General features: G+C 44.3%; 2 protein-coding genes across 4 annotated transcripts in view; both read right to left on the bottom strand.

The window, feature by feature from the left end:
• The window catches only part of ARMC9 (armadillo repeat containing 9), a 57,198-nt gene extending 54,248 nt beyond the window's left edge, over positions 1–2,950 (bottom strand). For all 3 annotated transcript variants that reach the window (XM_077785695.1, XM_077785696.1, XM_077785698.1), the window contains exons 1-4: positions 2,895–2,950; positions 1,788–1,875; positions 1,143–1,262; positions 494–664 (exon numbers count right to left, since the gene is read on the bottom strand). In XM_077785695.1, the coding sequence (XP_077641821.1) occupies positions 494–664; positions 1,143–1,262; positions 1,788–1,838 (342 nt within the window). In that variant the 5' untranslated portion in view covers positions 1,839–1,875; positions 2,895–2,950. The remainder of the gene's footprint in view (positions 1–493; positions 665–1,142; positions 1,263–1,787; positions 1,876–2,894) is intronic.
• Positions 2,951–9,566: 6,616 nt separating this feature from the next.
• The window catches only part of PSMD1 (proteasome 26S subunit, non-ATPase 1), a 63,467-nt gene continuing 47,607 nt past the window's right edge, over positions 9,567–25,426 (bottom strand). Inside the window, exons 19-25 of the mRNA XM_021544442.3 lie at positions 22,015–22,117; positions 17,869–18,038; positions 16,690–16,782; positions 15,585–15,677; positions 12,565–12,711; positions 10,602–10,756; positions 9,567–9,786 (exon numbers count right to left, since the gene is read on the bottom strand). Coding sequence (XP_021400117.2) covers positions 10,610–10,756; positions 12,565–12,711; positions 15,585–15,677; positions 16,690–16,782; positions 17,869–18,038; positions 22,015–22,117 — 753 coding nt within the window. The 3' untranslated portion in view covers positions 9,567–9,786; positions 10,602–10,609. The remainder of the gene's footprint in view (positions 9,787–10,601; positions 10,757–12,564; positions 12,712–15,584; positions 15,678–16,689; positions 16,783–17,868; positions 18,039–22,014; positions 22,118–25,426) is intronic.

Raw genomic sequence — 25,426 nt, 5'->3', positions numbered from 1 at the left:
GTAGCTGACAGGAGAAGGCCAGGAGCTATTAAGTCCTGGCTAATGTGGCTGAGTCCAGACTACTTAATGTCTCTTCATCATAAAAGCCCCATGTAATAGAGATTTTGTTTTATAACATCTTGGAATTTTTATTTCTCAGCATGATATATTGAGCTGGTCAAAACTGAGCTTTCCCATTTAATCAGAAATTATCATATTTCAACTCACAGCTTCAGTTCAAACTCTGAGCAAATAAATGTTTTAAGAATCCGCTATGACCTACAATTACAAGTGTGAAAGTATTGTTATTTTGGTATTTTCCAAGTTGAAATACTTCAGGAACTTTGGGATAACAATACAAAGGATCTGGCTGAACTAAATGCAGACTGTGGCCAAAACTGGATACATATTCTTGGAATGATTCATAGAAAATACCCCATTCTCATCCAGAGACAAATAAATGAAGTAGAACAAACAGCAGCAATCTGAGGTTCGAATTGTGAATTAAACTTACAGGTTTTCCCATATTTTGTTTCAAGAGGAAGGTGGCAAAGTAGATGTGGAGATAGAACTCCAGGTTCTGAGCAACTGGATCACTGTCATGGACTGAAGACAAAATATGCTCCTCCCAGAGCTGGAAGAAAACTTTCTGATCACCATCTTCAAATGCTGTAAGCATTCCTTCCTGTGAGAGGGAAATGCATCAAGTGAAAACCCCAACACAGAACAGGCAGTTCTCAGCAGTAGGTTAGTGAACGAATTCCAGTTCCATCTGAACACTTCCAATCAAAAGTTTTATTCAAAAATGCTCCACCATTCAGTGACCACCCAAATATTCTTTCTTCATGTATCTTTAGCATCTTTGAGAGCCTGAATCAACCATGAATACAAGAAGCAAAGCCCAAATTTTCAAGCATATCAGTAAAAACTTAAAGTAGTGTAAATCAAAACTACTACCTTGAGTTCAAAATGACTGCAGTTGTTAAAAAAAAAAGTAACCCCAACCCCAAACTTGAAGGTTTCTATACTGGAAGAAGACTGCCAGGGGATTTCTTTAAATAATCAAGAATCTGTTCAGCCAATTCACTACTGTAATAGCTCACAGGGTGGTTAGTGACCTCTGTTTTCATTATTACTCAAAGTAAGTGTAAATGATGCATTACCTGAACAGGCAATGAATCTTCTGAGGAAAGATCTGCTGGTTTAGGTAGTGGCTTCCCTTTTATTTTACATTCCTGTTTAAATACTTTCACTGTTTCTTTAAATCCGGCAAAATCCAAATACTGCAAGATAAAAACATAGAGGGACAACATTTGTTAGATGATTAATGCTTCAGTAAATGATCAATCCTTTTTTTAGGTGATTAATGCTTCAATGAATGGCCCGTGAAATGCCAAAGTTTCTCTGCAGGATGATCTACAAATGCAAAGACTGCAAAGTGATAAACGAAGAACTGACACCTCATGGTAGGAAAATACTGTCTCTAAATTTTCTCCTGCATCCTAGAGACAACTGAGTACACCATCTCTGAAAGAATAATGCTTCTTGGTTTAGCCAGTAATTTAAATCAACCAAGAAGAAAATTTACTGCTGGCATTTAATGGACATTGAGCCTTTTGAACTGACAGAGCATGACAGGAGTCAGCACAATTTCAGAGTGTAGAAAAACTCATGCAGATAAATAACTCCAGAATCCAGACCTCAGTTACAAGGCCTGGCTCTGAATGCAAACACTGAGAAATCTTGCCTTGCAAGAATCAGTAAAAAAAAAAAAAAAAAAAAAAAAAAAAAAAGGAGAGAAAACCAACCTCTTTCACTAGGCCAAGTAATTCAGCTTCATATGTTAAAACATCACCCATTCCTAAGGGCTGCTGCTACTTCTCATCACCGATAAAGCTGGAAAATGGCAAAGAAGGGGGTGTTGGTGCACAGCACAGGGCTCACACAGCACAGCCCTTCAGCCCCGGCATCTCCAGAGGGCATGACAAGACACAGGCAGACAGACAGACACAGACATACACACAGATACCACAGGCAACCACGCTCTACCTGCCCCACTCTCACCTGCAGCACATCCCACTGCCTCACATCCTCCCTGTCCCATCCCTCCTGCCCCACATTCTCCCTTGCCCCAGTCCCACCCCTCCCACATTCCCACCCGCCCCAATTCCCCCCTGCCCCATTCCCCCTATCCCCAACTCCCACTTGCCCATTCCCCGTCCCTCCCCCATTCCCACGTGTCCCGATCCCCCCGTCCATTCCCACGTGCCCCATTCCCATGTCTCCCCAGGTGTCCCAATCCCACCTGTCCAATTCCTCCCTGTCCCCCATGCCCACCTGTCCCCCATTCCCCCTGTCCCAATCCCTCTTGTCCCCTATTCCCCCCTGTCCCCCATTCCCCCTGTCCCAATCCCTCTTGTCCCATTCCCCCTGTCCCAATCCCTCTTGTCCCCTATTCCCACCTGTCCCCCATTCCCCCCTGTCCCCCATTCCCCCTGTCCCAATCCCTCTTGGCCCCTATTCCCACCTGTCCCCCATTCCCCCTGTCCCTATTCCCACCTGTCCCCCATTCCCCCCTGTCCCCCATTCCCCCTGTCCCAATCCCCCCTGTCCCATTCCCCCCTGTCCCCCATTCCCACCTGTCCCCCATTCCCCCTGTCCCCCATTCCCCCCTGTCCCAATCCCTCTTGTCCCCTATTCCCACCTGTCCCCCATTCCCCCCTGTCCCAATCCCTCTTGTCCCCTATTCCCCCCTGTCCCCCATTCCCACCTGTCCCCCATTCCCCCTGTCCCAATCCCTCTTGTCCCCTATTCCCACCTGTCCCCCATTCCCCCCTGTCCCAATCCCTCTTGTCCCCTATTCCCACCTGTCCCCCATTCCCCCTGTCCCAATCCCTCTTGTCCCCTATTCCCACCTGTCCCTCTCTCCCCTCAGTCGCCGCCGGTGTCGCCCCGGCAACCGCGGCCCCGCCCGCGCGCGTCACGCGCACGTGACCGCTGTCAGCCAATCGGCAGCCGGGCCCGGCGGTCCCGCGGCGGTCGCGCGGGCAGCGCCCCCTGTCGCGCGGCGGGCGGAGCGGCCTGAGGGGCTCGGGGCGGGCCCGGGCCGGGGCCGGGCGGGACGAGCGGCCCCGGCAGCGGCTGTCGTGCCCCGCCCGGGCCGGGAAAAACCCTCCCGCCTGGAAGTTTCGTTTGAAAGATGCCGGGCGAGGACGGCGGGAGGCGGCTCAGCTCCGGCCTTGGCGCGGTGGATGAGCCGCGCCAGGTCCGCGCTGTCCTTACCTTACCTGATGGAAGCGCCACCAAAGCAAAGGGAAGGATTGGCCAAACCCCTTAGCGGGTCTCTGTCCCTTTTTTAATTAACAGTGCTAATGAACGTTTCCCCATTAACATTTCCAGCAAACTAACTCTATGCTATAAGACAACATAGTATGATGGGTTAGGTGCTGCCCAGGGCCTCGGTCCCAGTTCCTAGTCTTGTGTTCCACCAAAAGGACCCATTCTTCTGCATCTCCCACAACCAGACACTGCACAGCACCCTCTTCACTCCTTTAAAAGTCTAAAGCGGAAACCCTAAGCTGGAATTCCTAGGAAGCACATCAAACTGTTCAGAAAGGACGCTGGAATTCCAGCCCATAAGCCCTACAAATCTCTCTGCAATGCCTAGAAAGAGCAAAGATATACCAGGAAAGCACAAAGAAATTTTCAGTGATGGCCTAGAGTCCACTCTGAGTTCCTAAAAAGCCTGCTTAAAATCCACATAAAGCCCATTGAAATTTCTAGAAGGCCCATGGATATTTTATAGAGAGCACCAGGGAATTCCTAGGAAGCAACAGGAAATTTCTGTTCTAAGTTAGTTTGTGTTCTCATTGCTCCCGGGATGTATGACAATTAGCATTCGAATTAGCTTTCGAGTTGCTTTGAGCACTGTTAAGTGGTTAGGATGATGATGACTGAGCTGGCAACTGGGATTTCTGGGTTTGGAAGTTTCTATACTAAACACCAAATTTATATCTATATAGAAAACATAGCGTTTATACACCCCAAACATCTAAAAACATAAACAGTGGATATATTCTGTATTTAGAGGGAGTATCTCTGTACCAGAGGTTTCATCTTTCTGTTCCCTACACTCTTTCAGAGATCCCGCAATAGCAAAACTTTATTATTAATGTTGAGGTTTTCCCTGCTTCAGCCTATCAGGGACTTGGCTCATCCCTGGGGGAGGAAGGACTGGGTCCCTTGGCCATTTGTAGCCCCCTCACCCCCACTGAGTGCAGCCTTCAGGATCCTTGCTCCAGCCAAAGGGATGCCACGAGGCTGTGAACTGTTTGTCACCTGTGCTTTTAACTTTTCAAAGAAGTGAAAGACTCACCTTAGAGAGTGGCTTCAAGGTTTTGAAGTGGACCGGCTGCACTTTCCCCTGTGTTCCCTCTCACCTGCTTTGTTTTGGTGATGATCAGTCACTGCCCATGGCCAAAGAAAGTCTCATTTTTCAGGCTGATGTGCATCCAGCTGGCTTTCTCCAGAACTGACATTGTGCCCTGGGCAGGATGGTGGCAAGGGCTGTGTGGGATATTGGCTTTGCTTGATGTATTTTTTTTTTGTGCATCTTCTCCTCACATTCTTGCAGAATTTCTCCTCCAGTGAGCAGACAAGGCTGCTATGCCTTGTGTCATGCTCCTGAGCTTCTTGGGGAAGGACACTTTTAGGGAGGTGCTGCCCAAGGAAGGGAACATCCACTGCTGGCCAGCACCTGGGCTAAGATCAGGAAGATGCAAAGCTTGTGCCTCAAACCTGAAAAGCGGGACCCCACTGTCCTGTGTATCCAAAGAAGGACATTCATCATCACCTGGGGCATCAGCCCAGCTCCACAGTTTGGATTTTCCTTGGGGCAGGTGTCACTGCCATCTCTGCCTAGGGGTTGAGCATTCCTGGGCCACTGGCTCTCCCAGCTGCAGATCCCATACTGGATCAGAACCTGTTGCTTGATTTGAAAAGAGAAGGCTGTTCTCTGTGCCCAAGTGGAAGATTTTTGCAGGAAATTTCTTCTTGCAGTAGCCTTTCCAAGTGGTTGCATTAAAAACAAAAGCAAGCAGGGAAGAGAGGAGAATTTTACAAAACTTAAACATGCTGTTATTTTCTGTGTCATACTTCAGCTCTTAATTGCCAAAAATATTTTAGTTTGGATTTTCAATTTATACTTTGAAGGAGATTTGAGGCAATAAATAAATAGGAAGTTATTTGAGATTTTAGTCGATGACGTGTTGTTGTTGGTTGGGTTGGAGCACAGACTGGCTGGAGGGCAGAGGGGTTTTCTTGGACCCATGTCCTGTGCTGAGGCAGCTGAGATGCGGCTCACACACAGAATTACACAGCAACACTTCCCCAGGGCCCTCTGCTCAGAAAATCAAGGCAATGGGATTGCAAAACCGCTCTGCTCTCCCCAGCATCAGGCTGCCATAAAGCTGCTTTGTCTCCATGGGATGGGTCTTGTTTGGCTTCTGCTGAGCCTCAGGTTTCAGCTCTCCTCTGCCTCAGCCCAGGAGGATTCAGTGAGCTTGTGTCAGGTTATTTATATCACACCATTCTTCAGTAATTTCCTGTCCAAGTCCTGACCAGGAGAGGCACAACAGAGACTTTGATTCTGTGTCCTGGGATGCATTAAGGAGGTACAGGGTGAACTCAGCTCTCCTTAAGATCCAGAAACCTCTTGGCCTGCTCAATGCAGAGCAGAGAGGGAGGAGGGACTGGCTGGTGGATGCCCAAAAATCTCCTTTCAGCTGCACTGCAAATAGTGAAAGAGGTTCCCAGGCACCTGCATCCTGAGCTCAGCCTATTCCCCTTCCATGTCAGCCCCCTGTGTGTCTCAACTGCTCCCTGGAGGAGATGCTGCTTTCTCCAACCTCTGCAAAACATTCTTGCTGCTGCCACCACCCTGGTGTGGAAGGAAGGAGTCCTCCAGCACTTTCTCTGTTGCTTAATCCCAACAAAACAGCTGATGGTACTTTTCCAGCAGAGATCACCCTTTAGAGATTCCCTACAGGAAAAGAGCTGACATCCAGGGGGGATGGACTGCTTTTTTGAGGCTGGGGGTGCCTCTGTTGGGAATGACATCAGCTCAGAGCCTCCAGCCCAAAAGGGGCCCCAGCTGGGCTCTCTGGCATGTGCTCACCTCACACATGGGTCATTAAGCTCCCAACCAAGGCAAATACCAATGTGTGAGAGAGCTGGTTTTCAGTAACAGCAAGGCATTCCAGCCAAAAATGGCAGGAGGCTGGGAGAAAGGAAGAGCTAGAGATGCTCCATTAGAGAAAAAAGAAAACAAACAAAATAGTCTGGGAACTGGGTGCACAGAAACAGCAGGGCAGAGAGATTCATCAAGAGAAACATCTCCAGTCCCAGCGGGCCTCATTGTCCTCATCACACCAGCACAGCTTTGGTGCTGCCACCAACACAGACTAATCAAACCTGACCAATGCCACCAATACAGACCAATGGTCAGCTGCCCAGCCACTCAGGAGGAAACTACAAAACCTCCAGGCCTGCAAGAGAAGCAAGCATCAGGTTTCATCTGTGAAGGAGCCCATGAACATCTCTGTCCAATGTAGATGTTTCCAGAAAATTATTTTCAGCTGCTTCTTGTCCACCCCTGAACCCCAGATTTCATGCTTAAGCTAAGAATAAAAAAAGACCTTGATGTGAGGTTAAAGTAAACAGAGACTATGCCCAGCCCTGCAGCCCTCCCTCCTCTGGGAGGGCATGGTGGGGAGACAAAAAGTTAATCTATCTTGGTTCTCATTGACATGGAATGGAAAAAAACAATGACATGGGAGAGCCACCCTAAAACTGAGAACAAAGACACTGCACCAATATTTCAGGCCCTTTTTCCTTCACTCTGAAGGGGAAAAATTTTGCTCCTTGCTTCATCCCTTACAGGTTATCTTGGGAGGAGCAATGTCCCCATAATTTCTGCTGATAATTAACCTTGTCTGTGCAGCCATTCTTCCCTGGGTCACCAGAGCAGCTATTTATACCCTTGGCCAGGGATGCTATTGCCACCAAACCACTGTCCTTCCTCTTGGCCAACCCTGCACCAAGGCAGTGGGCAGCACGCCCAGGGTGTCCTCCTAATCACTCTGCCCTGCTCCCCCGGACCTGCTTCGCCTCGACCCTTACTGTGTAAACCCTCCTGTTCCCATTTTCTGTTCTGCAAACACAAAGAAAAATCCCCAAAAATACACATTGCTTAGCCAAACCCTGTCAGGCAGCAGGACCCACCAGACCAAGTGCACTGGGCATAGATGTCCGGGATTAGTCTTGAGTCACCTCTCTGCCATATGTGGCAGAGATTCCCCAGTGGCAGAGACACTGACAGCTCACCTGGCACCTGCACAGGTATTCTTTTTAATCAAAACCCAGAGCTTTAGCTGTGTCACTAGTGCCAGGAATTGGAAGATGGAGCTCAAAATAAAACTTCGTATCTGGGCTGCTGCCAGCTGGAACGTTTGCCCACACAGAACAGGATTTCAGAGGCTAAGTCAAGCCAGTTCCAGAGGCTGGGGCAGTATCTCTTCGAAGGGAGGCTAAGGAAATGTCCAGGGTCTCCTGGAGGGACTCTGGGATCTGTCAGAGCAGCATGCTTTAGAAGTGATTCAATTTGCACAAGGGTTAATTGAGATGAAACCCATTCGTCAGGAGGGATAGAAGCTTCCCGTCACCCCGCCTCTCCCTCTGGCAAGGTCAGGAGTATTCAGGTCCAATTAGCCCCTGACAAACAATCAGGGCGGGTCCCTCCGCAGCATCCCCAGACAGGCCCAGGAGAGCAGCACTTCCTCAGCACTAATGAGGCACTGAAACAAATGACATTATTCAAAGCCTTGAGCCAGTCCTGCTGTTATTGGCTGCATCTGCCCGAGAGAAACTGGTCAGAACCCTTAGCACGGGGGCAGGATCCCACAGGTTTCCAGAGCCTTCTCAGGGGTTTTCTAGCACCTTTCCAGAAGATTTCTGGACATTTCCTGGCCATTTAATTGATGTTTTCCTAGTCTTTCTGGAGGTTTCCTGTTGTATCTCCAGAACATTCCTAGACTCTTCCTAGAGGTTTACTAGAATCCTCTTAGGTCTGTATAAGCCTCTTTTGTTTCAACACTCACAGGTTGGCCATTTCCATATTTCCCAAGTGGTACCCTGGAAACTGAGCAAAGATCAGCACCTCATTCAAGCACCACATGACCACAGAGCAGCACCCTCAGCAGTCTGATTAGTAAACTGAGGAATTATGTAGAGATTTAAAAAAAAAATAAATTGCATGTGTGGGATCATTCTATAGTCTGGACATGTTTTGTAACACAAACTCTCAAAAGCATTCTGTCTGGAGTCTTTTGAGCACTGTCCTGTGAGGAAACAGCCTGAGCTACACACAAGTCTCATGAGACACGGACCAGCATCTTCCTGTCAAAGGAGGAAAAAACAGCAGCTGGGGGAGAAAACCAAAACAGTGGATGCTTTTCTATTACTGTTCTCAATCCTCCATTGGAAAACAGATCTGAATGATGCTGAGAACTGCAAGCTCTAACCAGTAACCTGAGACATTTCAACTTGAGGGACTTCTGCCTGAAGCCTAGGACTCAAAACTGGCTTTCAGTCCCACATCTGTGCTCAGTATTCTTTAGCTTTGCAGAGAACAAAGGCAGACTATCCCATGAGCTGTAGCAGCATTCAACAAAATAAACCATCTGCTGGAGAAGCTCCCAGGCACTACACGCAAAAATTATCTTCCATTATTACCAATGCATGTGAGATGGTGGTATGTTCACATGGATAAAATACTCTCCCCACACACAGATACAATAAAAACCTCATTCCATTTATATGCTGTTTCAAACAATGGAGCTTCACCCAGCATTTGCAGGGTGAAGCAGCAGACCAGGGCTGCAGTCTCTGGTTTTCTCCCGAGACACCCTTTGAAGTGTTACAGCCCAAAAGGTGAAGGGCCAGCTGGATAGTGAATGGTGGAGCACCATTCCTTCCTTCTGACTGCTCCTAATTCCATATCCCTGATTAAAATTCCCCCTTAGCTAATGATGCACATGAGTGTGACAAATTACATGTCTGAGTCCACTCCATCTAGGCCTACAATGTAACCTGCTCATATCAGCCATTTTGCTCATACTTGGTGAAAGCACACTCACAAAAGAAAAGGGTTTCTATGAAACAAGGAGAAACATGCCCCTATTTCCCCATCATTAACATGCAGAGCCCTTTTGTCAGCCCCACACCATCACATGAATACCAGGATAAGCAAGGGGGAAGATCACGGAATCTGGAAGCAAACCTCATCTGTGCAGCTGCTGGCAAGCAGAGGCCTGCCCTCTGTGGCATCAGTGCTATGGCTGGGCTGCAGCTGTGACCTTGATCAGCCTCAACAAGTGCAGAGGTGTGCACAGATCCTGATGATTGTACAAGAGGAGCAGTTAATCAAGCTCTGCTGGACAAGGATGCACAACTTGAGTTCAGTTTTTAACATCTGGGGAGAGCAAAAGTTGTTAGCTTCTTTTTTTTTTTTTTTTTTTGTTTTAAGCAAGTTTTATGTCAAGAGTTTTTAATATATTTATTTGAAAACAAGGTTTTGTGAAAGAGTACACTAAATAGCATATATCTGTTCTTCAGCCATAAAACACGGACTATCAGCTTCAGCTCAGCACAGATTGGGGCTGCATGCACTGAACATCAGATCTCAATAGGAAGGTCTTCATGCCTCTCTTTCTGATATCAAGCATAATGTCTTCTTTAGATGACATGACCCTGGAGGAGGGAGAGAGAGAAACCAGAAAATTAAATGCATTTAATAAGGCTTCTCGTGGTTTGTCCCACACACTCACCCCAAGCCTGTCACTGACACAACATTTATAGTTTTTAGCAAGGAGTTTGTTTTCCTGCCCATCCACCAATTCAAGTGCATAATCTCTGCTCCTGGGAGCCCTGAGACATGCCAGCCCATATTTGGAAATAAAGCAAGTGGATTTCTGCCTCTCAGTGAGAAACTTGCACATCCATTCAGGCACTTTAACCAAGAAACCTGAGAACTGCACCATTTATTGCCTGAAACATATCTACTATTAGCATTATGTTTGGCTCAGAGAGCATCACAGAGCCCATGACTTTAAATTCTGCTAAGAACTGCTGGGAAGAAAAGGCAACTCCAGGAAGCAGAACAGTAGTTCTGTTTTGACAAATCCTGGCACCCTGAGGTCAAGTAGATGATGGCTTTGTTATGTAAACTATTTGCCCCTCTGGGACCATCTTTCAGGAGCTGACTAGTCCCTGTGACCCCTGCACTGCTCTCTGCCCAGCCAGGCTCTACTCAAGAGCAGTTAAACCTGCCAGATTAGAGGGCAGATCCAGTACAACTGGGTCAGGCCTGACCAAAAATAATGAACTTGTGGACTTCTAACCTGCCAAACTCTTGAAATTAGGACAGAGCTTGTTTCTAAATCTGCCACAGAAGCTGCCAAAGAGCTAAACCAAGAGTGCTGAGTGCTGGTAACTGATTCAGTTGGTACAAAGAGGCTTTTCATTCTCTGGGATTAAAAAAGGTGACTCTGCACACTACTCTGTACCTCAGGTCTTAATCATCAATGTATTCAAAGGGCTCTGGTGGTTCAGGTTCTTGCTCCTCTTCCTCAATCTTCGGACCATGAGCTGCCACAGGTTCAACCAGCTCCTCCATATCCTCACTGGTGTCCTTGAGGATGATGATGCCTCCAATGGAAAGCTGCAAGATAAGAGCCATGAGCATTTATAGCTGCTTGCCTCTGCCTCATGGTGGAGTGTTTGTGGCCACAGAGTCTAACCTAGGCCATATGAGACTCCTCAGCAGGATAGAGTTTCAGAGAGCAAAGCACCTGACACTCACCAGAATCTCTGCCTCTGATAACAGCATGGAAGAGGCAGAGTCTATCCAGGCTACTTTTTATATTTCTTCTATCTAGGTGTCAGTTCAATAGAAAGTGGCATCTGGATTCACAGCTTTACCCCATTCCCAGGCTGGGGCTTTCCAAATGAAAACTAATTGAACTGTAATTGTTTTATAAGGCTCATCTTTTCAGGTTTACAATACTTAGTGAAGCCTCTCTGTGTAGTTGCGTCCCAGGAGATTCTCTGAAACAGAGACTAATCTGATCATCAGTTTCTACAGAGTGAGGAATCCTATTAGCAGAAACTCACAAAAACAAAGGGGAATTAATTACAAAGATCACAACCAAACATCTTGGCAGGCTGAAGCACCTCTGGGAGTGAAACACAAAGCACACAGATGCAGTGCTGTGTCACGCCTGGCTGGGATCAGGGCTTTGGCCACAGCAGGATTTCAGGCTATAAACAGCATTTCAAAGAGGTCTTTTACTCTGGCATTCCCCAAAGCAGAGCAAAGGTCCAGAACGGCTCCATTCCAAGAGGCTCCCTGGTTACACACCCTAATCCCAGAAAAAACTGCACTGTTCTGTTCTCTTCAAAACCTATTTATGGGGCTTTAAGGCAGGAAACTCAACTCCCCCACCAAGGACTCTGCTTCTTTTGAAACTGAAGCAGACACATTTCAGTGAGTGGACCCTTAGTGGAACACACAGCAGATCTTCCCCATCCAAACAGCAGTTGGGTCACCTCGTTTTAAAGGGTAGAAACTAAAAAACTCTTCCACTGCTTTGCTAAAGGAGATATTTCAAAAGGGAACAGTGCACAGAGAATGCCAATGTGCTGATGGAATTCTAGGAAATCCATTTATTAAAAACATCACTATTTTCCAGGAAAAAGTATTACTACTACTGAGCACCATTTTCCCATGCGTAATCCTGGAAATGGGATTAAATCAATCATATTATTTCTTGAACAAAAATAAAGGACAGAAGACTGACTCAGGAGACAGCTTATCAGATTTGCAATATATCTGAGCATCTCACAGAGAAGTTAGTTACTCCTTGGGCTGAGTGCTAAAAGACTTTCTTCATTCTCCATCTGACAATCACATGCTCTCTCTTCTCTGTTTACAGGACCTGAAGGAACTTTTCTAAAGCCAGATGTAACTCAACAGGAAATATGTTCAATGATAAAAACCCTCCATGTAGGTATAAATCCCACTGCAGGGTAATAAAGCTCCAGCACAAGTTCTGATGTATTTCACTGCTTTGACACTGAACTTGTACAACTTCTCAGCCTATTTTAAAGATCACGGCTCAGTCTTTATGTTCCCACCAATGTCATTAATACAAAGAGTATGTCGGATTGATTTTCATGCTGCACATTTCACACAGGTACAAGAAGAAAGAAAAATAAAGCAGCACTAGCATGGTGAAAAGGTTTGCAGCAGCTCTGACTTTCCCCAACTAGAAATGCATGTGATCATTTGCAGAGAGGGACATGTATAAAAGGAAATAAGACAATAGCAAAGCTGCAAATCTCTGCAGCACATTCCAGTGCTGCACCAGCTGTGAGTTCTCATGTACACACAGAACTACTGGGCCTTGCAGACAAGCTCAGTACTGGGAATGCTCTGCCAAGCACATGGACTGGGAAGGTGACACGTACTGGTTTGAAAGGCTGGTACCGACAGCTCTCTGTCATAGTGAGAACTTTGAGCTGAGCAGGCATGACTCTGGCTGGGTTGTCCAAAAGCTGGAAGTTGGGTTCAGGCTCTTTTTTCTTTTCTTTTTCATCCTTCTTTTCATTCTCATCCTGTGGAGGGAGAAGAGAAGATCAACATGATTTCAGCAGTAACCTCTAACCTTTCACAGTTCAGCAGGGTAACATACAGTCAGGCAGCAATTCCGAAGTGTGGTGAGAAACCATTCTTTTGCTGAGGAACATGCTAATATTTATTTATCACCTGGCACAGAAGATGCCAGCATGGATCTAAGTGCTCTTGACAAGGCAATGCCTCACTCTCAGCTGCAGATAAAAGCAAGTTCGGCAAGAGGTAGCAGTGGAACAGTTTAACCTCTGCTTTCCCTTTCTCCTACCTTTTCTGTAAACACACTCACCACTGTTTGTCACAACTGAAGATTCTTTTATATCATTACCAAGCATATGAAAATTGCCAAAAGCCACCCTTGTATTTTTGCAGCTATAAAGCTGTCACTGACATTTCACACTACTGGTAGTGACAGCAGTTCACCCAAAATGACTCGACCTCAGCAACTCTCTAGGGAATTACAGCGAATCCCTCCCTTATCAATGACGCAGCAGCTAGAGGCAAAAAGCAGAAGGAAAAAGACAAGTACCCTTTACATACTTTAAAAAGTGGGTCATTTTTTCCCTCTTGCTCAGAAACATTTGAATAGCAAACAAGAAAAAAAGCAGAAAAGATGGGAACAACCAATAGGAAACTATTGGGAACACCACTGAATGTATGGCACGTCCTGTAACAGCAGACTTGCTCTGGCACAGCAGCTGCTCATTGCTGTGCAGATCCCTTGGAATCTATGGATTACTAGTCATACAACAGGCATAAGAGGGAAACGGGAAAGCAATGATGCCTCTAAAACATTAGGACAATAGCAAAACACTCAACTCAAACACAGCAGGTGGCAGCAAGCTCCCTGTTTACTATCCTCGTTTTTCTGCTCAATTCAGCCAAAGAAACTTTGAAAAAATCTGGCCACACACATGAACACAACATGTGAACCCCTTCTAATACATTGCTTCCTCTCAACATCTGTACTTAAATGTAGCTTGTAGCAATTTTAGAAGAAATATACATCTATTCAACATTTTGCTTACTATATAGAACTGTAAGAATAATTCAAAGAAAAGGCAGTGTTTGGTGACAAGGAAGCTTGACAAAGGAGGACAAAACCAAAACCCAGAGATTATACCTTGAATGCATGAGATGATGAATTTCCTAGGCCAGCTGCATGACATTCAGTGCCTACAATGTGGCCACACCTACGTAGGTCTAAGAAGGTTATTTTACATATAGACGTTTGATCTTATGTCACATGTGTGGGGTTTTTTAGACTATGATTTAAATTAAAGAGGCCAAAAGGGAAAGCACCTGGGGACGCTGGTTGACAGTGAGTGAACATGGGGCAGTGTCTGCTCAGGTGGCCAAGAAAGTCAATGACACTGTGGGTTGTGTCAGCAGTAGCGTGCACAGCAGGACCAGGACAGTGACTGTCCCCTGTACTTGGGACTGGTGAGGTCACACCTTGAACCCCGTGCTCAGTTTAGGGCCCCTCCCTACAAGACAGACATTGAGGTGCTGGAGCGTGTCTAGAAAAGGGCAACAGAATTGGAGCACGAGATCTGTGAGGAGCATCTGAAGGAGCTAGAGGGGCTCAGCCTGGAGAAAAGAAGGCTCAATGGGCACCTTATCACTCTCTACAAATCCCTGACAGGGCGTGGAGATAAGTGAGGGTCATTCTCCCAGGTAACAAGACACGGGACAAGAAATTACCTCAGGTTGTGCCAGGGAAGGTTTAAGTTGGATATTAATAAAAATTTCTTCTTTGAAAAGGCTGTCAAGCACTTGAAGAGACTGCCCAGGGGAGTGGTAGAGTCACCATCTTTGGTGGTATTTAAAAGATGTGTAGATACAACTCTCAGGGACATGGTTTGGTGGTGACCTTGCCATTTCTGGGGTTAAATTTGACTTACAGGTCTTTCAAACCTCAAAAATTCTATGGGTCCACAATGCACTTCCAGCTTACAGTTGTTCTTGGAATATTTCCATTTATGGGCAGGGCACAAAAGAAAGCGTCTTTTGTCAGTACTGCAAGAATTTTAGCTGCCATATGTTTTCCAAATTACAGCAACCACCAAAGATTAATTTCTCCATTACTCCATGATGACACATAATTCACAGATGGGGATGGCAACTTCCAGTGTCAGGTCTATGAGCTGAAAGAAATCATCAGAGGACCAAAGCAATCACCATAACTACTGAGCAGCATAGGGAACCTGTGCTCAAACCTCAGGTGGTTCTGAGCTGGGTGTGGATAAATGTTTGGCATTTTTATAGATGGGCAAAGCACATCTAGAGAGCGCTGCTAAAAGGTAAACGTTTCAGAATAGGAGGTTAAGCATCTGCAAAACCAGAACATTTAAACTCTTCAGTGCTCTCAAGGTGAATTAGACATGATGAAGCAACTGCTACAACACTTCTCTTTAAAAGGTCAGAGGTCCCAAGGACATGAAATTACTAAGCCTTTTGTGCATTAGTAAGAAAATTACTTGGATAAGAGAAAATTCCTCTGGGTCTAAAGCCAGCAGGTAATGAAATAATACCTGTAAGGTTCATGCAGTTAAAGGCACAAAAACTTGTAAAAACAAGCTTTTGCCTTTAAGGAAGTCAGTTAATTAACAACACTAAGGAAGATTTATTTGTCAGAAATAACAGATTCACAATTAATAGTACCTCTTGCTTTTAACAGTGCACACACAGACTAAAGGTGCCAACCAGTGTCTGCAGTGATGTGTGTCAGTGCTTTGCTCATAACACAGGTGGCAAGAGGACAGAGGTTAGTGGGTGTCAGCTTTCATGACACACCTTCCACATTTACAAGGGTGGGGAGGGAAAAAGACATTTAAGTTTCAATGTGTGCACCCACCACTTCCATCTTTTCCTCTTCCTTCTTCTCTTTCTCCTTTTCCTTTTCCTTCTTCTTGGCTTTTGCAGTGATGGACAGCACAGCAGTGGAAACCTGAATATGGCAACAGATGAGGCATTCAGTGTGACCCAACACAATATACTGAGTTTTCAGCCCTAGGCTGAAGTCTTCTGGGAAAAAACGGCAGAAACTTTCTGAGAGGCTCAGGGAGCAACAGCATTTGTCACATTGCTGGTGAGAATAAATGTGGGCTCTTGGCACATTTTAACTTTTGACCGGGAAGTCTAAAGAGAAAAGATTTGTCCAATTCACAACCTATTCAAAAGCAAGAAATCAGCTATAAGCAGTGAGCTTTGCCTTTCATCAGAGTTAATTTCTGGATTCTTCAGTGGCTGGAAATCTGTCCTGTCCAGCATTGAATTCTGGTAAGATGTTTTACAGTCTTCACACCATGTCATTCATCAGCATGACATGCCTGAGGTCTCCATTGCTCCACAATTGCTCCCTAAGGACTGCTCTGCCTGCTGCTGTGCTCTCCTCAACAGCTTTTACCATCCTGTGCCAGGAGACAAATTGCTTCCACTATTGTCCCACCTGTGACCCCACAGGTCTCATCTTCTCCTTTTCAATACCGAGATATTCTCAGTACCACACTCACCTTTTTGGAATCCATGGAGCTGACAGGTATTATGCTAGCTCATGGACCCACTGCTCCTTCCATATGGGATTATTTGAGAAGTGTCGCACCTAATACTTTAAACGGTTGCACTGGAGAAGCATTTTGGAGCTCAAGTCACAGAAAAGGACCCTGCTGTCCTGGGTGTTGCATATAAAAGTCAGTAGGGCAGGTTTTTTATTCAATGTTTCTGCTTGACCACTTCAGACAAGGGAGGCTGCAGCAATTCAGTAGTAAAGCACTTGAATGCCACAATCATCAACAGTCCCAGGCACAGCAGGAAAATTTACCTAGAATTCTCTTTCAGAGACTACAGCACCTGCCAATTTTTCCTTTGCTCTTTAGATTCCCTAGTAGTACCACCAAAGTCAATATTTATACTAGGACGGAGAAGAGGTTAGTCTTTATACAGAAAGCCAGCTTAAATACCTTTTCTTTCTCCTTTTCCTTTGGTACCTCAAGAGGTGGGGGGTAGGCAAATGTGGACGGCTTACAGTTGGACTTGTACTGGACTTTTGGCATCTAAGACAAAGAGTTTAAAACAATGTTAGAAACTAGAAAAGCAGGGAAGAAATCCACAGCAGAGTAATTACTTTAGCTTCATTTTCCTTCCAGCAGAGACAAACACAGATCCTCTAAAGAATACAAGCTTCCCCTTCTCCCTCTCCGGAAGCTGAGAAGCTGTTATCAGTGGCAGTGGTTCAAGTAGAACAATGTTATTTAATTATTCTATAATTTGACTCTGGCAAGCTATCCTAGCCCTCTCCATACACTCTATCCTATTCACACCATGCTTTGTTTTCATTGCTTCGAAGCTTTTGTGGTTTTGATGTTGTTGCTGTGTTTGTGTGTATTAACACAAAATTGGTTTAAAGATCTAAGTGAAGATCTGCTCTGTCAATGCACGCAAACCAAGCACTGACATTCCCTTCCTGCCAAAGGACTGTACATTTGGGGGTGAGTTACCAGTGACACACATTCTCTCACTCTTGGCTACTTAAGCAAGGGTAGAAAGCATCTCCTGATAGTCAATCCAAGTTCTTAAACACCCCCATCCTGCCACATCCAGAAGTTTTTCTGTGGAACTTCCTAGCTTAGTTCTTCAGCACAGGAGACCCAGCATGGTACCCAGCTTACAGGGGCTGTACCACAGATGATAGCTGGAAGAACAAATGCACAAAGAAAGTGCAGTACCCACAGCTGCTCGGTTTAATGTTTAGTCCCCAAGGAATCCAAACAAATCCTCTCTTCCCACTGCTAGCTTTCCTAGGGGAGAACATCACATAATTTATCTGGGAGGCCAGGGGGGCAACACATTTTTTAAAAAAATAACCCCGACCTTCAAGAGTGATAATGGGGTGGCCTCTGCCAAAGTATTCTAGAGTTCCTTTCTTTTTAAGCTAATTTGAAGTAAAGAGGTCAGCGTCTGCTCTCATTTTTCTTGTTCCCATTCCCACTGCCAGCTCTACAATTTAAGCCTGTTTTTCAGATTTCTTCCAATTAGTACCTTTTCTGGCACAAACAAGTCAGAAACATGCAAAGAAAACCAACACTTTCCAGACCACTCGAATATTCCAAGCAAATTTTCAGTCTCTTCTCATTACATACCTTAAGATCCTTGTTAAGGCCAATGACACAGGTTGGGGTGAATGCCAGCGACAAGAAGTGTGACAGAGGGAACCAGAACCAAAACTGGGTGAAGACCAAAACCCCCACCACAGAAGGCATGTGTGTATGTCCTGTCCTTGACTGCAGTGAAATGGTTACGTTATGGCCCCCTGTAAGGAATCATTAAAGTCAGTGAATTATGCATTCCTGGGTTCTCCACAGACACCTGAGCAATGAATTTCCAACAGTTGCTGTCAAAGGCCTGCACAGGCCACAGTCCTGCCAGTTTCCTCCTCTGGAACACATCTCCCTCCTTTATTGTGAGCTCAGCTTACTCAGTAAAACAGATGTACAGCATAGAGACCACACTGCTCTACAGTACCCAATCAGGGAGTACAGCCCTTCTTCCATGCTCATTTTGCCAGGATACAGATAAGACAAAAGTACAGGCAGTGAGAGGGGAAGAAAAAGGCAAACTTTTGACATAAACAGTTTTAAAACACAGCATCTAAATTATCCCCAAGACAAGGCTCAGGAGGAGCACGGTACATATATAGCTGAGCATATAGAAACTTTTCTTTCTGCAACTGCCTCCCTGAACTATCAGTTATTCAGAAGAAATATGCCTAGGTTTTTATCCTACACCATCTCAGTAGGAAAAAAAAATTAAGCAGCAGCAACTTCAGAAGTTGTTTCTTGACATCATCAGTGTAAGCTGCACAAAGACAAGCTCCTGCAACCTTTGCAGAAAAATTACATCTCTGCCAGACAACCAAGTCTTAGATTTGTACTTGCAAAGCAGAGGCCCAAACAACTCCATATGTTGATGTAGTGCAGAAACATCTAGCTAGAAACAAAATAGAAAGACTAGACTTGCAGACAGAATGAGAAAGTGTTAATCTGATCTGTCTGCTGATAAACACAGTGCATTGAGTTGAAGAGGGCACCAGGCAAGTCCATTACACTGAGAAGACCTGGTGCAGGGAGGTTAACTTTGTTAAAGCACAAACACCCATTTGTCAGGCCACTTTGTAGCTGAAAATCCCAAACTGGAGTAGCTTTTCCCAGGCTCACACAAACAGCCACCTCAGGCAGGGCCAGACGGCCATGGAGCTCTCTGAGTTTTAAAGACAAACAGAATTCTCTTTTGCTGCCAAAACTAATGAAAGCCCTGACTGAAGCAGTACTGTCATCTTGGGTATCTGTCAGGGTTAGTCCCAGCAGAGGCAGTGAAGTTGGGACATTTTAATGCCCTCCTGTACGATGCTCTGCATACATTCTATCTCCTTCCTCTTTGTTTTGTGGTACCAATAGATCTCTTGCTATTTGACAGGAAAACTCCTTCCTGCTGCACCTTTGAAAAAAGACAAAGATATGGTCCTGGTTTTTCTAGGTCTGCTCTGCTGCTTAATATTTTCTCTGATAGCAATCTCTTGCCCTTTCATCTGAATTTGCCACAGAACTGTGGGGGGACTGCCTGAGGTCTTGTGCTATCCTTAAATATGTCAAGTGCTGCACACTCATATTTCTGGTCTTCTCCTCCATCTTCACTTTGAACTTTATTTTACTGCATCACCATGTAAGGACCAGGCCCTGGTTCTCAACAGGTATTCTGAATCAAGCAGCCAAGGGAATGTTGCACAAGCAGCTTAATTGGACTTTATTAAACTTTTGCACTTTAATTTTCAGAATTTTAACCTATAATTCAGATAAAACCTAGAATTATCCAATCTCTAGAATTTCCTGAATGAGCAACAGATTTAATATTCAAAAGATGCTGTCATGCTACTTTTTCCTGCTGTTTTATACCCACAAATAATCCACCCTCACTCCAAGGATTTTGCAGGGAGAAGGAAAGGTGGGGAGACATAATTCTGCACAATTGTGATTTATCTTCATGATTAAATAGCAATCCTGACTGCCTGGAAGGGAACACATTGCAGATCGTTGGCTGGATGAATAAAAGCTGTAACATGATGCCTGGAAAAAAAAATAAAAAAACACTAAAGAAAAAATTTCAGGGATCCTTGTACTATAAGGTCCATCTCCCAAAATTCACAGTGCCACTGGGGCAAGGGGGTTTGGGGGAAAACCCCAAGTACTAAGTTAAATTTAGTGTCTTTTTTCTTATTTTATTAAAGAAAAATGTTGCTGCTGGGGCTTATCAATGACCCAGCAATGGCAAAGACCAAATTCTTCATTTCCACTTCAGTGCTCCTGAGGTACCCCACTCCTTCCATTAAACTACCAGCCAAAATGGTCAGAGCAGAAATCCCACCTCCAGCCTATCATTTTCCAGGCATACAATGGAAATATTGCACTTCTGCTCAAACCCTGTCATTGGAAGAGACATGGGCTTTTCTCCTTGCCCCACAAAAAAATACAAAAGGTAAAACTAAATTCAATTGCCCCAGCTGTGGCAGATAACACAAAGAACATTTTCTTCCTGGTAATAATTAAATTCTATAACTCATTGTTTCAGATAAGTACTTCCAGTTGTATAGGAGGAATAAAAATATTTTTTTTATTTTAGGAGGCTCTAATGAAAGTGGCAATAGGTTAAGAAAAGGAGTTCATAGCCTTCCCTGAGTCTCTCAGCAAGAAAAAGAGGTTAAAGTTGGCACAAATTCCCATAAAGTTTATTAAAACAGGACATTTCTGGTTTCCAAATCATTATACAATACATGGGTGACACAGGAAGCAAACAAGGTTTTAGTTGTATTTTTATGATTTAATCTTAAGAGTCAGAATTCAAAACAGGTCTGTACTGCTGAGAGAAAAATCCCAGAGCCAGCTAGTTTCTGGCTTCCCAGCAACCGAGTGTGAGTATGGGAACGACCAAAATTATCCCAAGAGTCTCGTGCCAAGAACATTGCTCAGCCTGAGCTCCAGGAGGGGCACCCAGGAGGCAGGAAGGTTGTGCCTGTCACTGAGCAGGCCTGGTTATCTGTGGCAGAGCAGCCTGCCGTGGCCAGCAGGGAAGCTTTTTAAAGCTGCTGCCATGAGATAGGAGCAGGCAGCACCATGTTCTTCTCTCCCATGGCACAGCCTGGAGATGCAGAGATTTCCCACAGACACTGCAGCCACACTGCAGGGAGCTCTGCCTGAGCCACAGCACAGAGACAAATTCAGAGGCTCCTTTGCTTGTGGCCTTCAGAACTAACCTTGATCTCAAGAGTACAGGAAAAACCCTGCCTGTCACAGGGGATAAGAAGGTGCATGGCAAGAGAAGGCCTCAGCTCAAGAGAGCAGATGAGAGAAACTGTGTTTGGAAACTTGCAGAAGAGGTGCCACTGACAGACACAGCACTGTACAAATGCTACCTCAGCAGAAGGAAAAATTCAAAATATTGTCTTCTTTGCTTACAGAAACTGCCCTTAATAGGCCCTGCAACTTAGCCCTTGTGAAATGCTGATGGCCTTAGAGAATCCTATTCCTGACTCAACATTTAGTCATTAATATTCATGAAATTATGTTTTCTTAGCTAAAAAAAGGTAGCAGTAGTCTGTGAAACTAGCTGGGTCTTCTGAAAATACATCAGTTAACTGATGCAGTTAACTGTGCTTCCTTCTTTGTGCAACCTCTTTTAATAATCATGAAAGTAGCAAAAACTAGTTATTAAAGATATATATATATAAACTTATACGTGATTTTAAAAACTATGTAAAGTTTTAATAGAAAAAGAAAAATATTAGGTCTGGATACCACAGAATTTCTGGAGCAGGTGATGATTTATAAAAATGAAGAAGCAACCTACCATGCTATAATAAATCAACATTCATGGTGACAAAACAGAGAAAAAATAGAGAAAAAAAACAGAGAAAAAAATAGAGAAAAAAATAGATAAAAAATTACAGAAAAAAATTAGAGAAAAAAATATTGTATTTGTCCAGACTTCTGGACATGAATTCAGCCCCAAGGACTGGGCTGAGTCTCTCCTAGCAGAAACATGCTGATACAAGCTGAAACTACAAAACAAAATTACTGTTTCTGTAATTAGCTAAAATTCCTTGGAAATTGGAATTTCCTGCTACTATGACATGACCAGCATAAAACCAGCACCCCATCTCCCAGATGAAATTTGCTGTTGCAGAGATTGCAATGAAACAAGTTTAAGAAATTTTAACAGCTGTTTGGGGGAATTACCTGCATCCAAAATGCCTTGTGCCAGGATTGCTCCAAACTTTGCCATAACATCATCATGCTTATCATTGATCACTTTGGAATAGAGCTGCCTGAACTGGCTGACCTGGAAAAAAAAAAAAAAAGAGAGAAATTATAAAACTGACTGCACACCCTGCACACTTCAGAGTAAGACCACGTTTTCATCACACCACTTAAAACACAAGTGCCCTAAATGAACACACTCTCTAGGTGACATCTTCCCTGCCTTCACTCCTTCACAGTAACCCAGTGATACTACTTGTCACCTCAACTCACTCAGCACTGATGGCATCTAACCTGATTAAGCCACTTTGTGGTACCAGAGGACATTAACATTCATACAGGCAAGTCCTGTCCTGTTAAATAGGACTGCATTAAAATTACTGTTTCACACCAATGGACACCCACTACCATGAAGCACCAGAGCAACCAAGCACTTTTAAACAGTAGCAAAACAACAAAACAACAATTCTCTGAAATAGCAGGATGTGTTTATTAGAACTGTTAGGGGAAAGCAGCAGCTATTTCCATTTTTCTGCTGAAGTCCAATGACTTGTGTGCTAATATTAGTTCTCTACTCATCGATTCCTTTTTGCATTAAAATGTTTTTAGTTACTCGTCCCCCAAAGAATTTGCAATTATTAAAACTAAGAAAAAGGAGCAACATAAATTATCAGGGCAGCCACAGAGACAGATGTGTGGCAGGGAGATACTGCACACACAATGTAGGTTTTATTCTGAGTATACAGACCAAACTCTGCTCTTGCATCACTCCATTTATGCTTTTGCAAGCTCTCACAATTTTTATTTATAAAATCTTACACTGAGGTTTACATGTTCAATATAAATGGTTTGCTTCTTACATCTGACCTCTTTGTACATTGGAAAAACACCTTCGTTTTCATTTGCAGCATGGTAGAGGGCCTCAAAGGCAGCCACATGCAGACCAGGTGAACCTAAGCCTTCAGGTATTATTTGGAACAGACACAGAAACAGAAGCAACATGTGAAACAATTTGTCTGTTGAGCCGAGCAGCAAAATTCCAGTGGCACTGTTTACAGCACATAGTTCCCTTGACTCTGGGCTTAGCTTCTGGGTTTGGAATATTTATGAAAACAGACATATGTTACAAAGCTCATTTGGTGGACTGTAATCCAGAATTTACACTGTAATCAAATTTTCAGAGAACTAAACTCTGGGTGGAGTGAGAAGGCATTCAGCAGAACTGCTGATGTTTACACTGGTGTCTGAACTGACAGAGCAGCCCTTGGAACAGAGGGCAGGAACACCTCACTTGGGAATATAAGAGAGGGCTAGAAAGGGAAATCATCCACCTCCCTGGTCAGGTGCACTGCCCCTGTGAGCACCCCTTCCCTAATAAACCTTCCTCAGCTCCTACTCACATGTGCATTAACAGAGCACATGAAAAGAAACCCAGGCAACAAGCTCACCAGGACCCTGCCAGCTTTGGCACCAGGACCCTGTGCAGGGCAGTGAGGTGGCTGAGACACTGACAAGGGACCAAGGACAGAAGCCTGGCTGCTCAACCTGAGCACATCAACTGCCACCTCTCCAGGTGACAGGGACAGGTTACAGCAGACCAGCTGAGAGCAGGCATTCAATGAACAAGCACTGAACAACTGCAGTAGGAAACAGTCCTTATGCCATCTATTATAGAAATACAAAATATGTAATTCCTTCTCAAGAGCATTCTGTGTTCATGTAAGTTCTGCATACCTGTGCATTGTGAGCCATGATCACTGCCAGGCCTGGAAAATGTACTAAGTAAGTGTGCCCTTTCCAGAGTTTAAAGTCAATGGAAGCAAAATTGTTCTATGAAAGGGTGAGAGACTATCCTGCTCAGACTTAGGGGTTAGGCCAACTCAGACCAAGGATTGAGACCAAAGGTCTCAACACTCAAATGCATAACAGGCCCATATGCTTGTTCAGGCTGTTCCTACAAAGCAAATGCCTTACAGGAATGGGAATTTTGACTGGATCAGGTCCCAGCTGAAAACATTCCTTGCTGCAGAGGAAAGCCTGCTTTGGCAGCTCTGGCTGCAGCAGTTCAGGAAGGTATTAACCTCACATGGGGCTAATGCTCCATCTCTTGGGAGAAGGTGCTGGGGCACTCACCTCCTACGAAATGGAGCAGGATGTCAACAGCCAGCCGTTTCTTAAGCTGTTGAAGCAAAACCTGCCAGAGTTTGACTAGTAAAGCTCTTTTATCTGCTATTATTTTTCCTTCAAACCACAGAAACAAGCACAACCCAAACTACTGTGTAAGTTTATTTAATATGCTATGAAACTCACAAGCTTTGTTTCTCCCTTGAAATCTTCAAGCACTTAAAAATTCTACAGCATTTGGAAGTGTTACCTAGAAATTTATTTGGGCAGCTTCCAGAAGGAACACTAAAATATAGACAATGACTCATTTAATCTTTCTAACAAAACACACACCCCATTCTGATAACTAGTGCTGGCCAAAATGACATGGCACTGAGTTCAAATGAAGCCAAACACAGAACCTTGGAAACAGTGAGGAAACAACAGAGACTTTGAGATATGAGAAGGATACAGCACCATTTCCTACCACCAAGAGCTGTCATTTATCAGGCTATTTATCACTTTTCCCTCCACTAGGCAATATTCATGCACATGAAGCCCAGGAGATTGTCAAGAACAAGATTTTATAAAGAGTTAATTACAGGAAATACTGGCAGGTGATGTGCACAATGCTTCTGGCAAATGCAAGCTCTTAAGAACAAGAGCATTAATAAATTATAATAAAATAGGTTTTAAACTGTTTGCATGTTGTAGTTATCTTCTTCAAAAGATGAAATTGTTCTGCATACATTTGCCCTCTTGAAAGAATGAGCAGAAGCATCTCACAGTAGTGGGCTTTCATAAAGTAAAGGTGCTACCAGAATATTGCAAAATCATTCTTGCACCCTAGCAAGACCTAGCATTTCATCTAAATGGGGAAAAAAAAATCCCAACAGCAATCTGGTCCTGGTTTCTTCACATCTTAAAGACAACATGCCAATATGATTGATAGAAGATGGAAAAAAAAGTCATTATGACTGAAGGAGAATGGAGAAAAAGGCTTGACCTTGTTTATTATTTTCTCATTTTGCCAAGATGACTATCCTAACACAAAACCAGGAATTGAATTTACTTTTTCAAGTAGTTCAACATGTAGTTTGTCTCCAAAACTGCTGACTTAATTGCCCGGCAGGTTGCAAACATATCCTGAAGTTGTCATTGATTTCTGTTATGATGACCTCATCACATTATAATTTAGGATTCCATTTCACAAAATAAACTTGTTAATATTTTATATCTGGTACTAATATGGTCCTTAAATCTATCAACAGAGGTCAGGAAAAATCAC

Source organism: Lonchura striata, chromosome 10 (genome assembly GCF_046129695.1).
Source record: "Lonchura striata isolate bLonStr1 chromosome 10, bLonStr1.mat, whole genome shotgun sequence".
Classification (NCBI taxonomy): domain Eukaryota; kingdom Metazoa; phylum Chordata; class Aves; order Passeriformes; family Estrildidae; genus Lonchura; species Lonchura striata.
The sequence above is the reverse complement of the archived record's forward strand: the minus strand, read 5'-3'. Positions and strand labels throughout refer to the sequence as shown.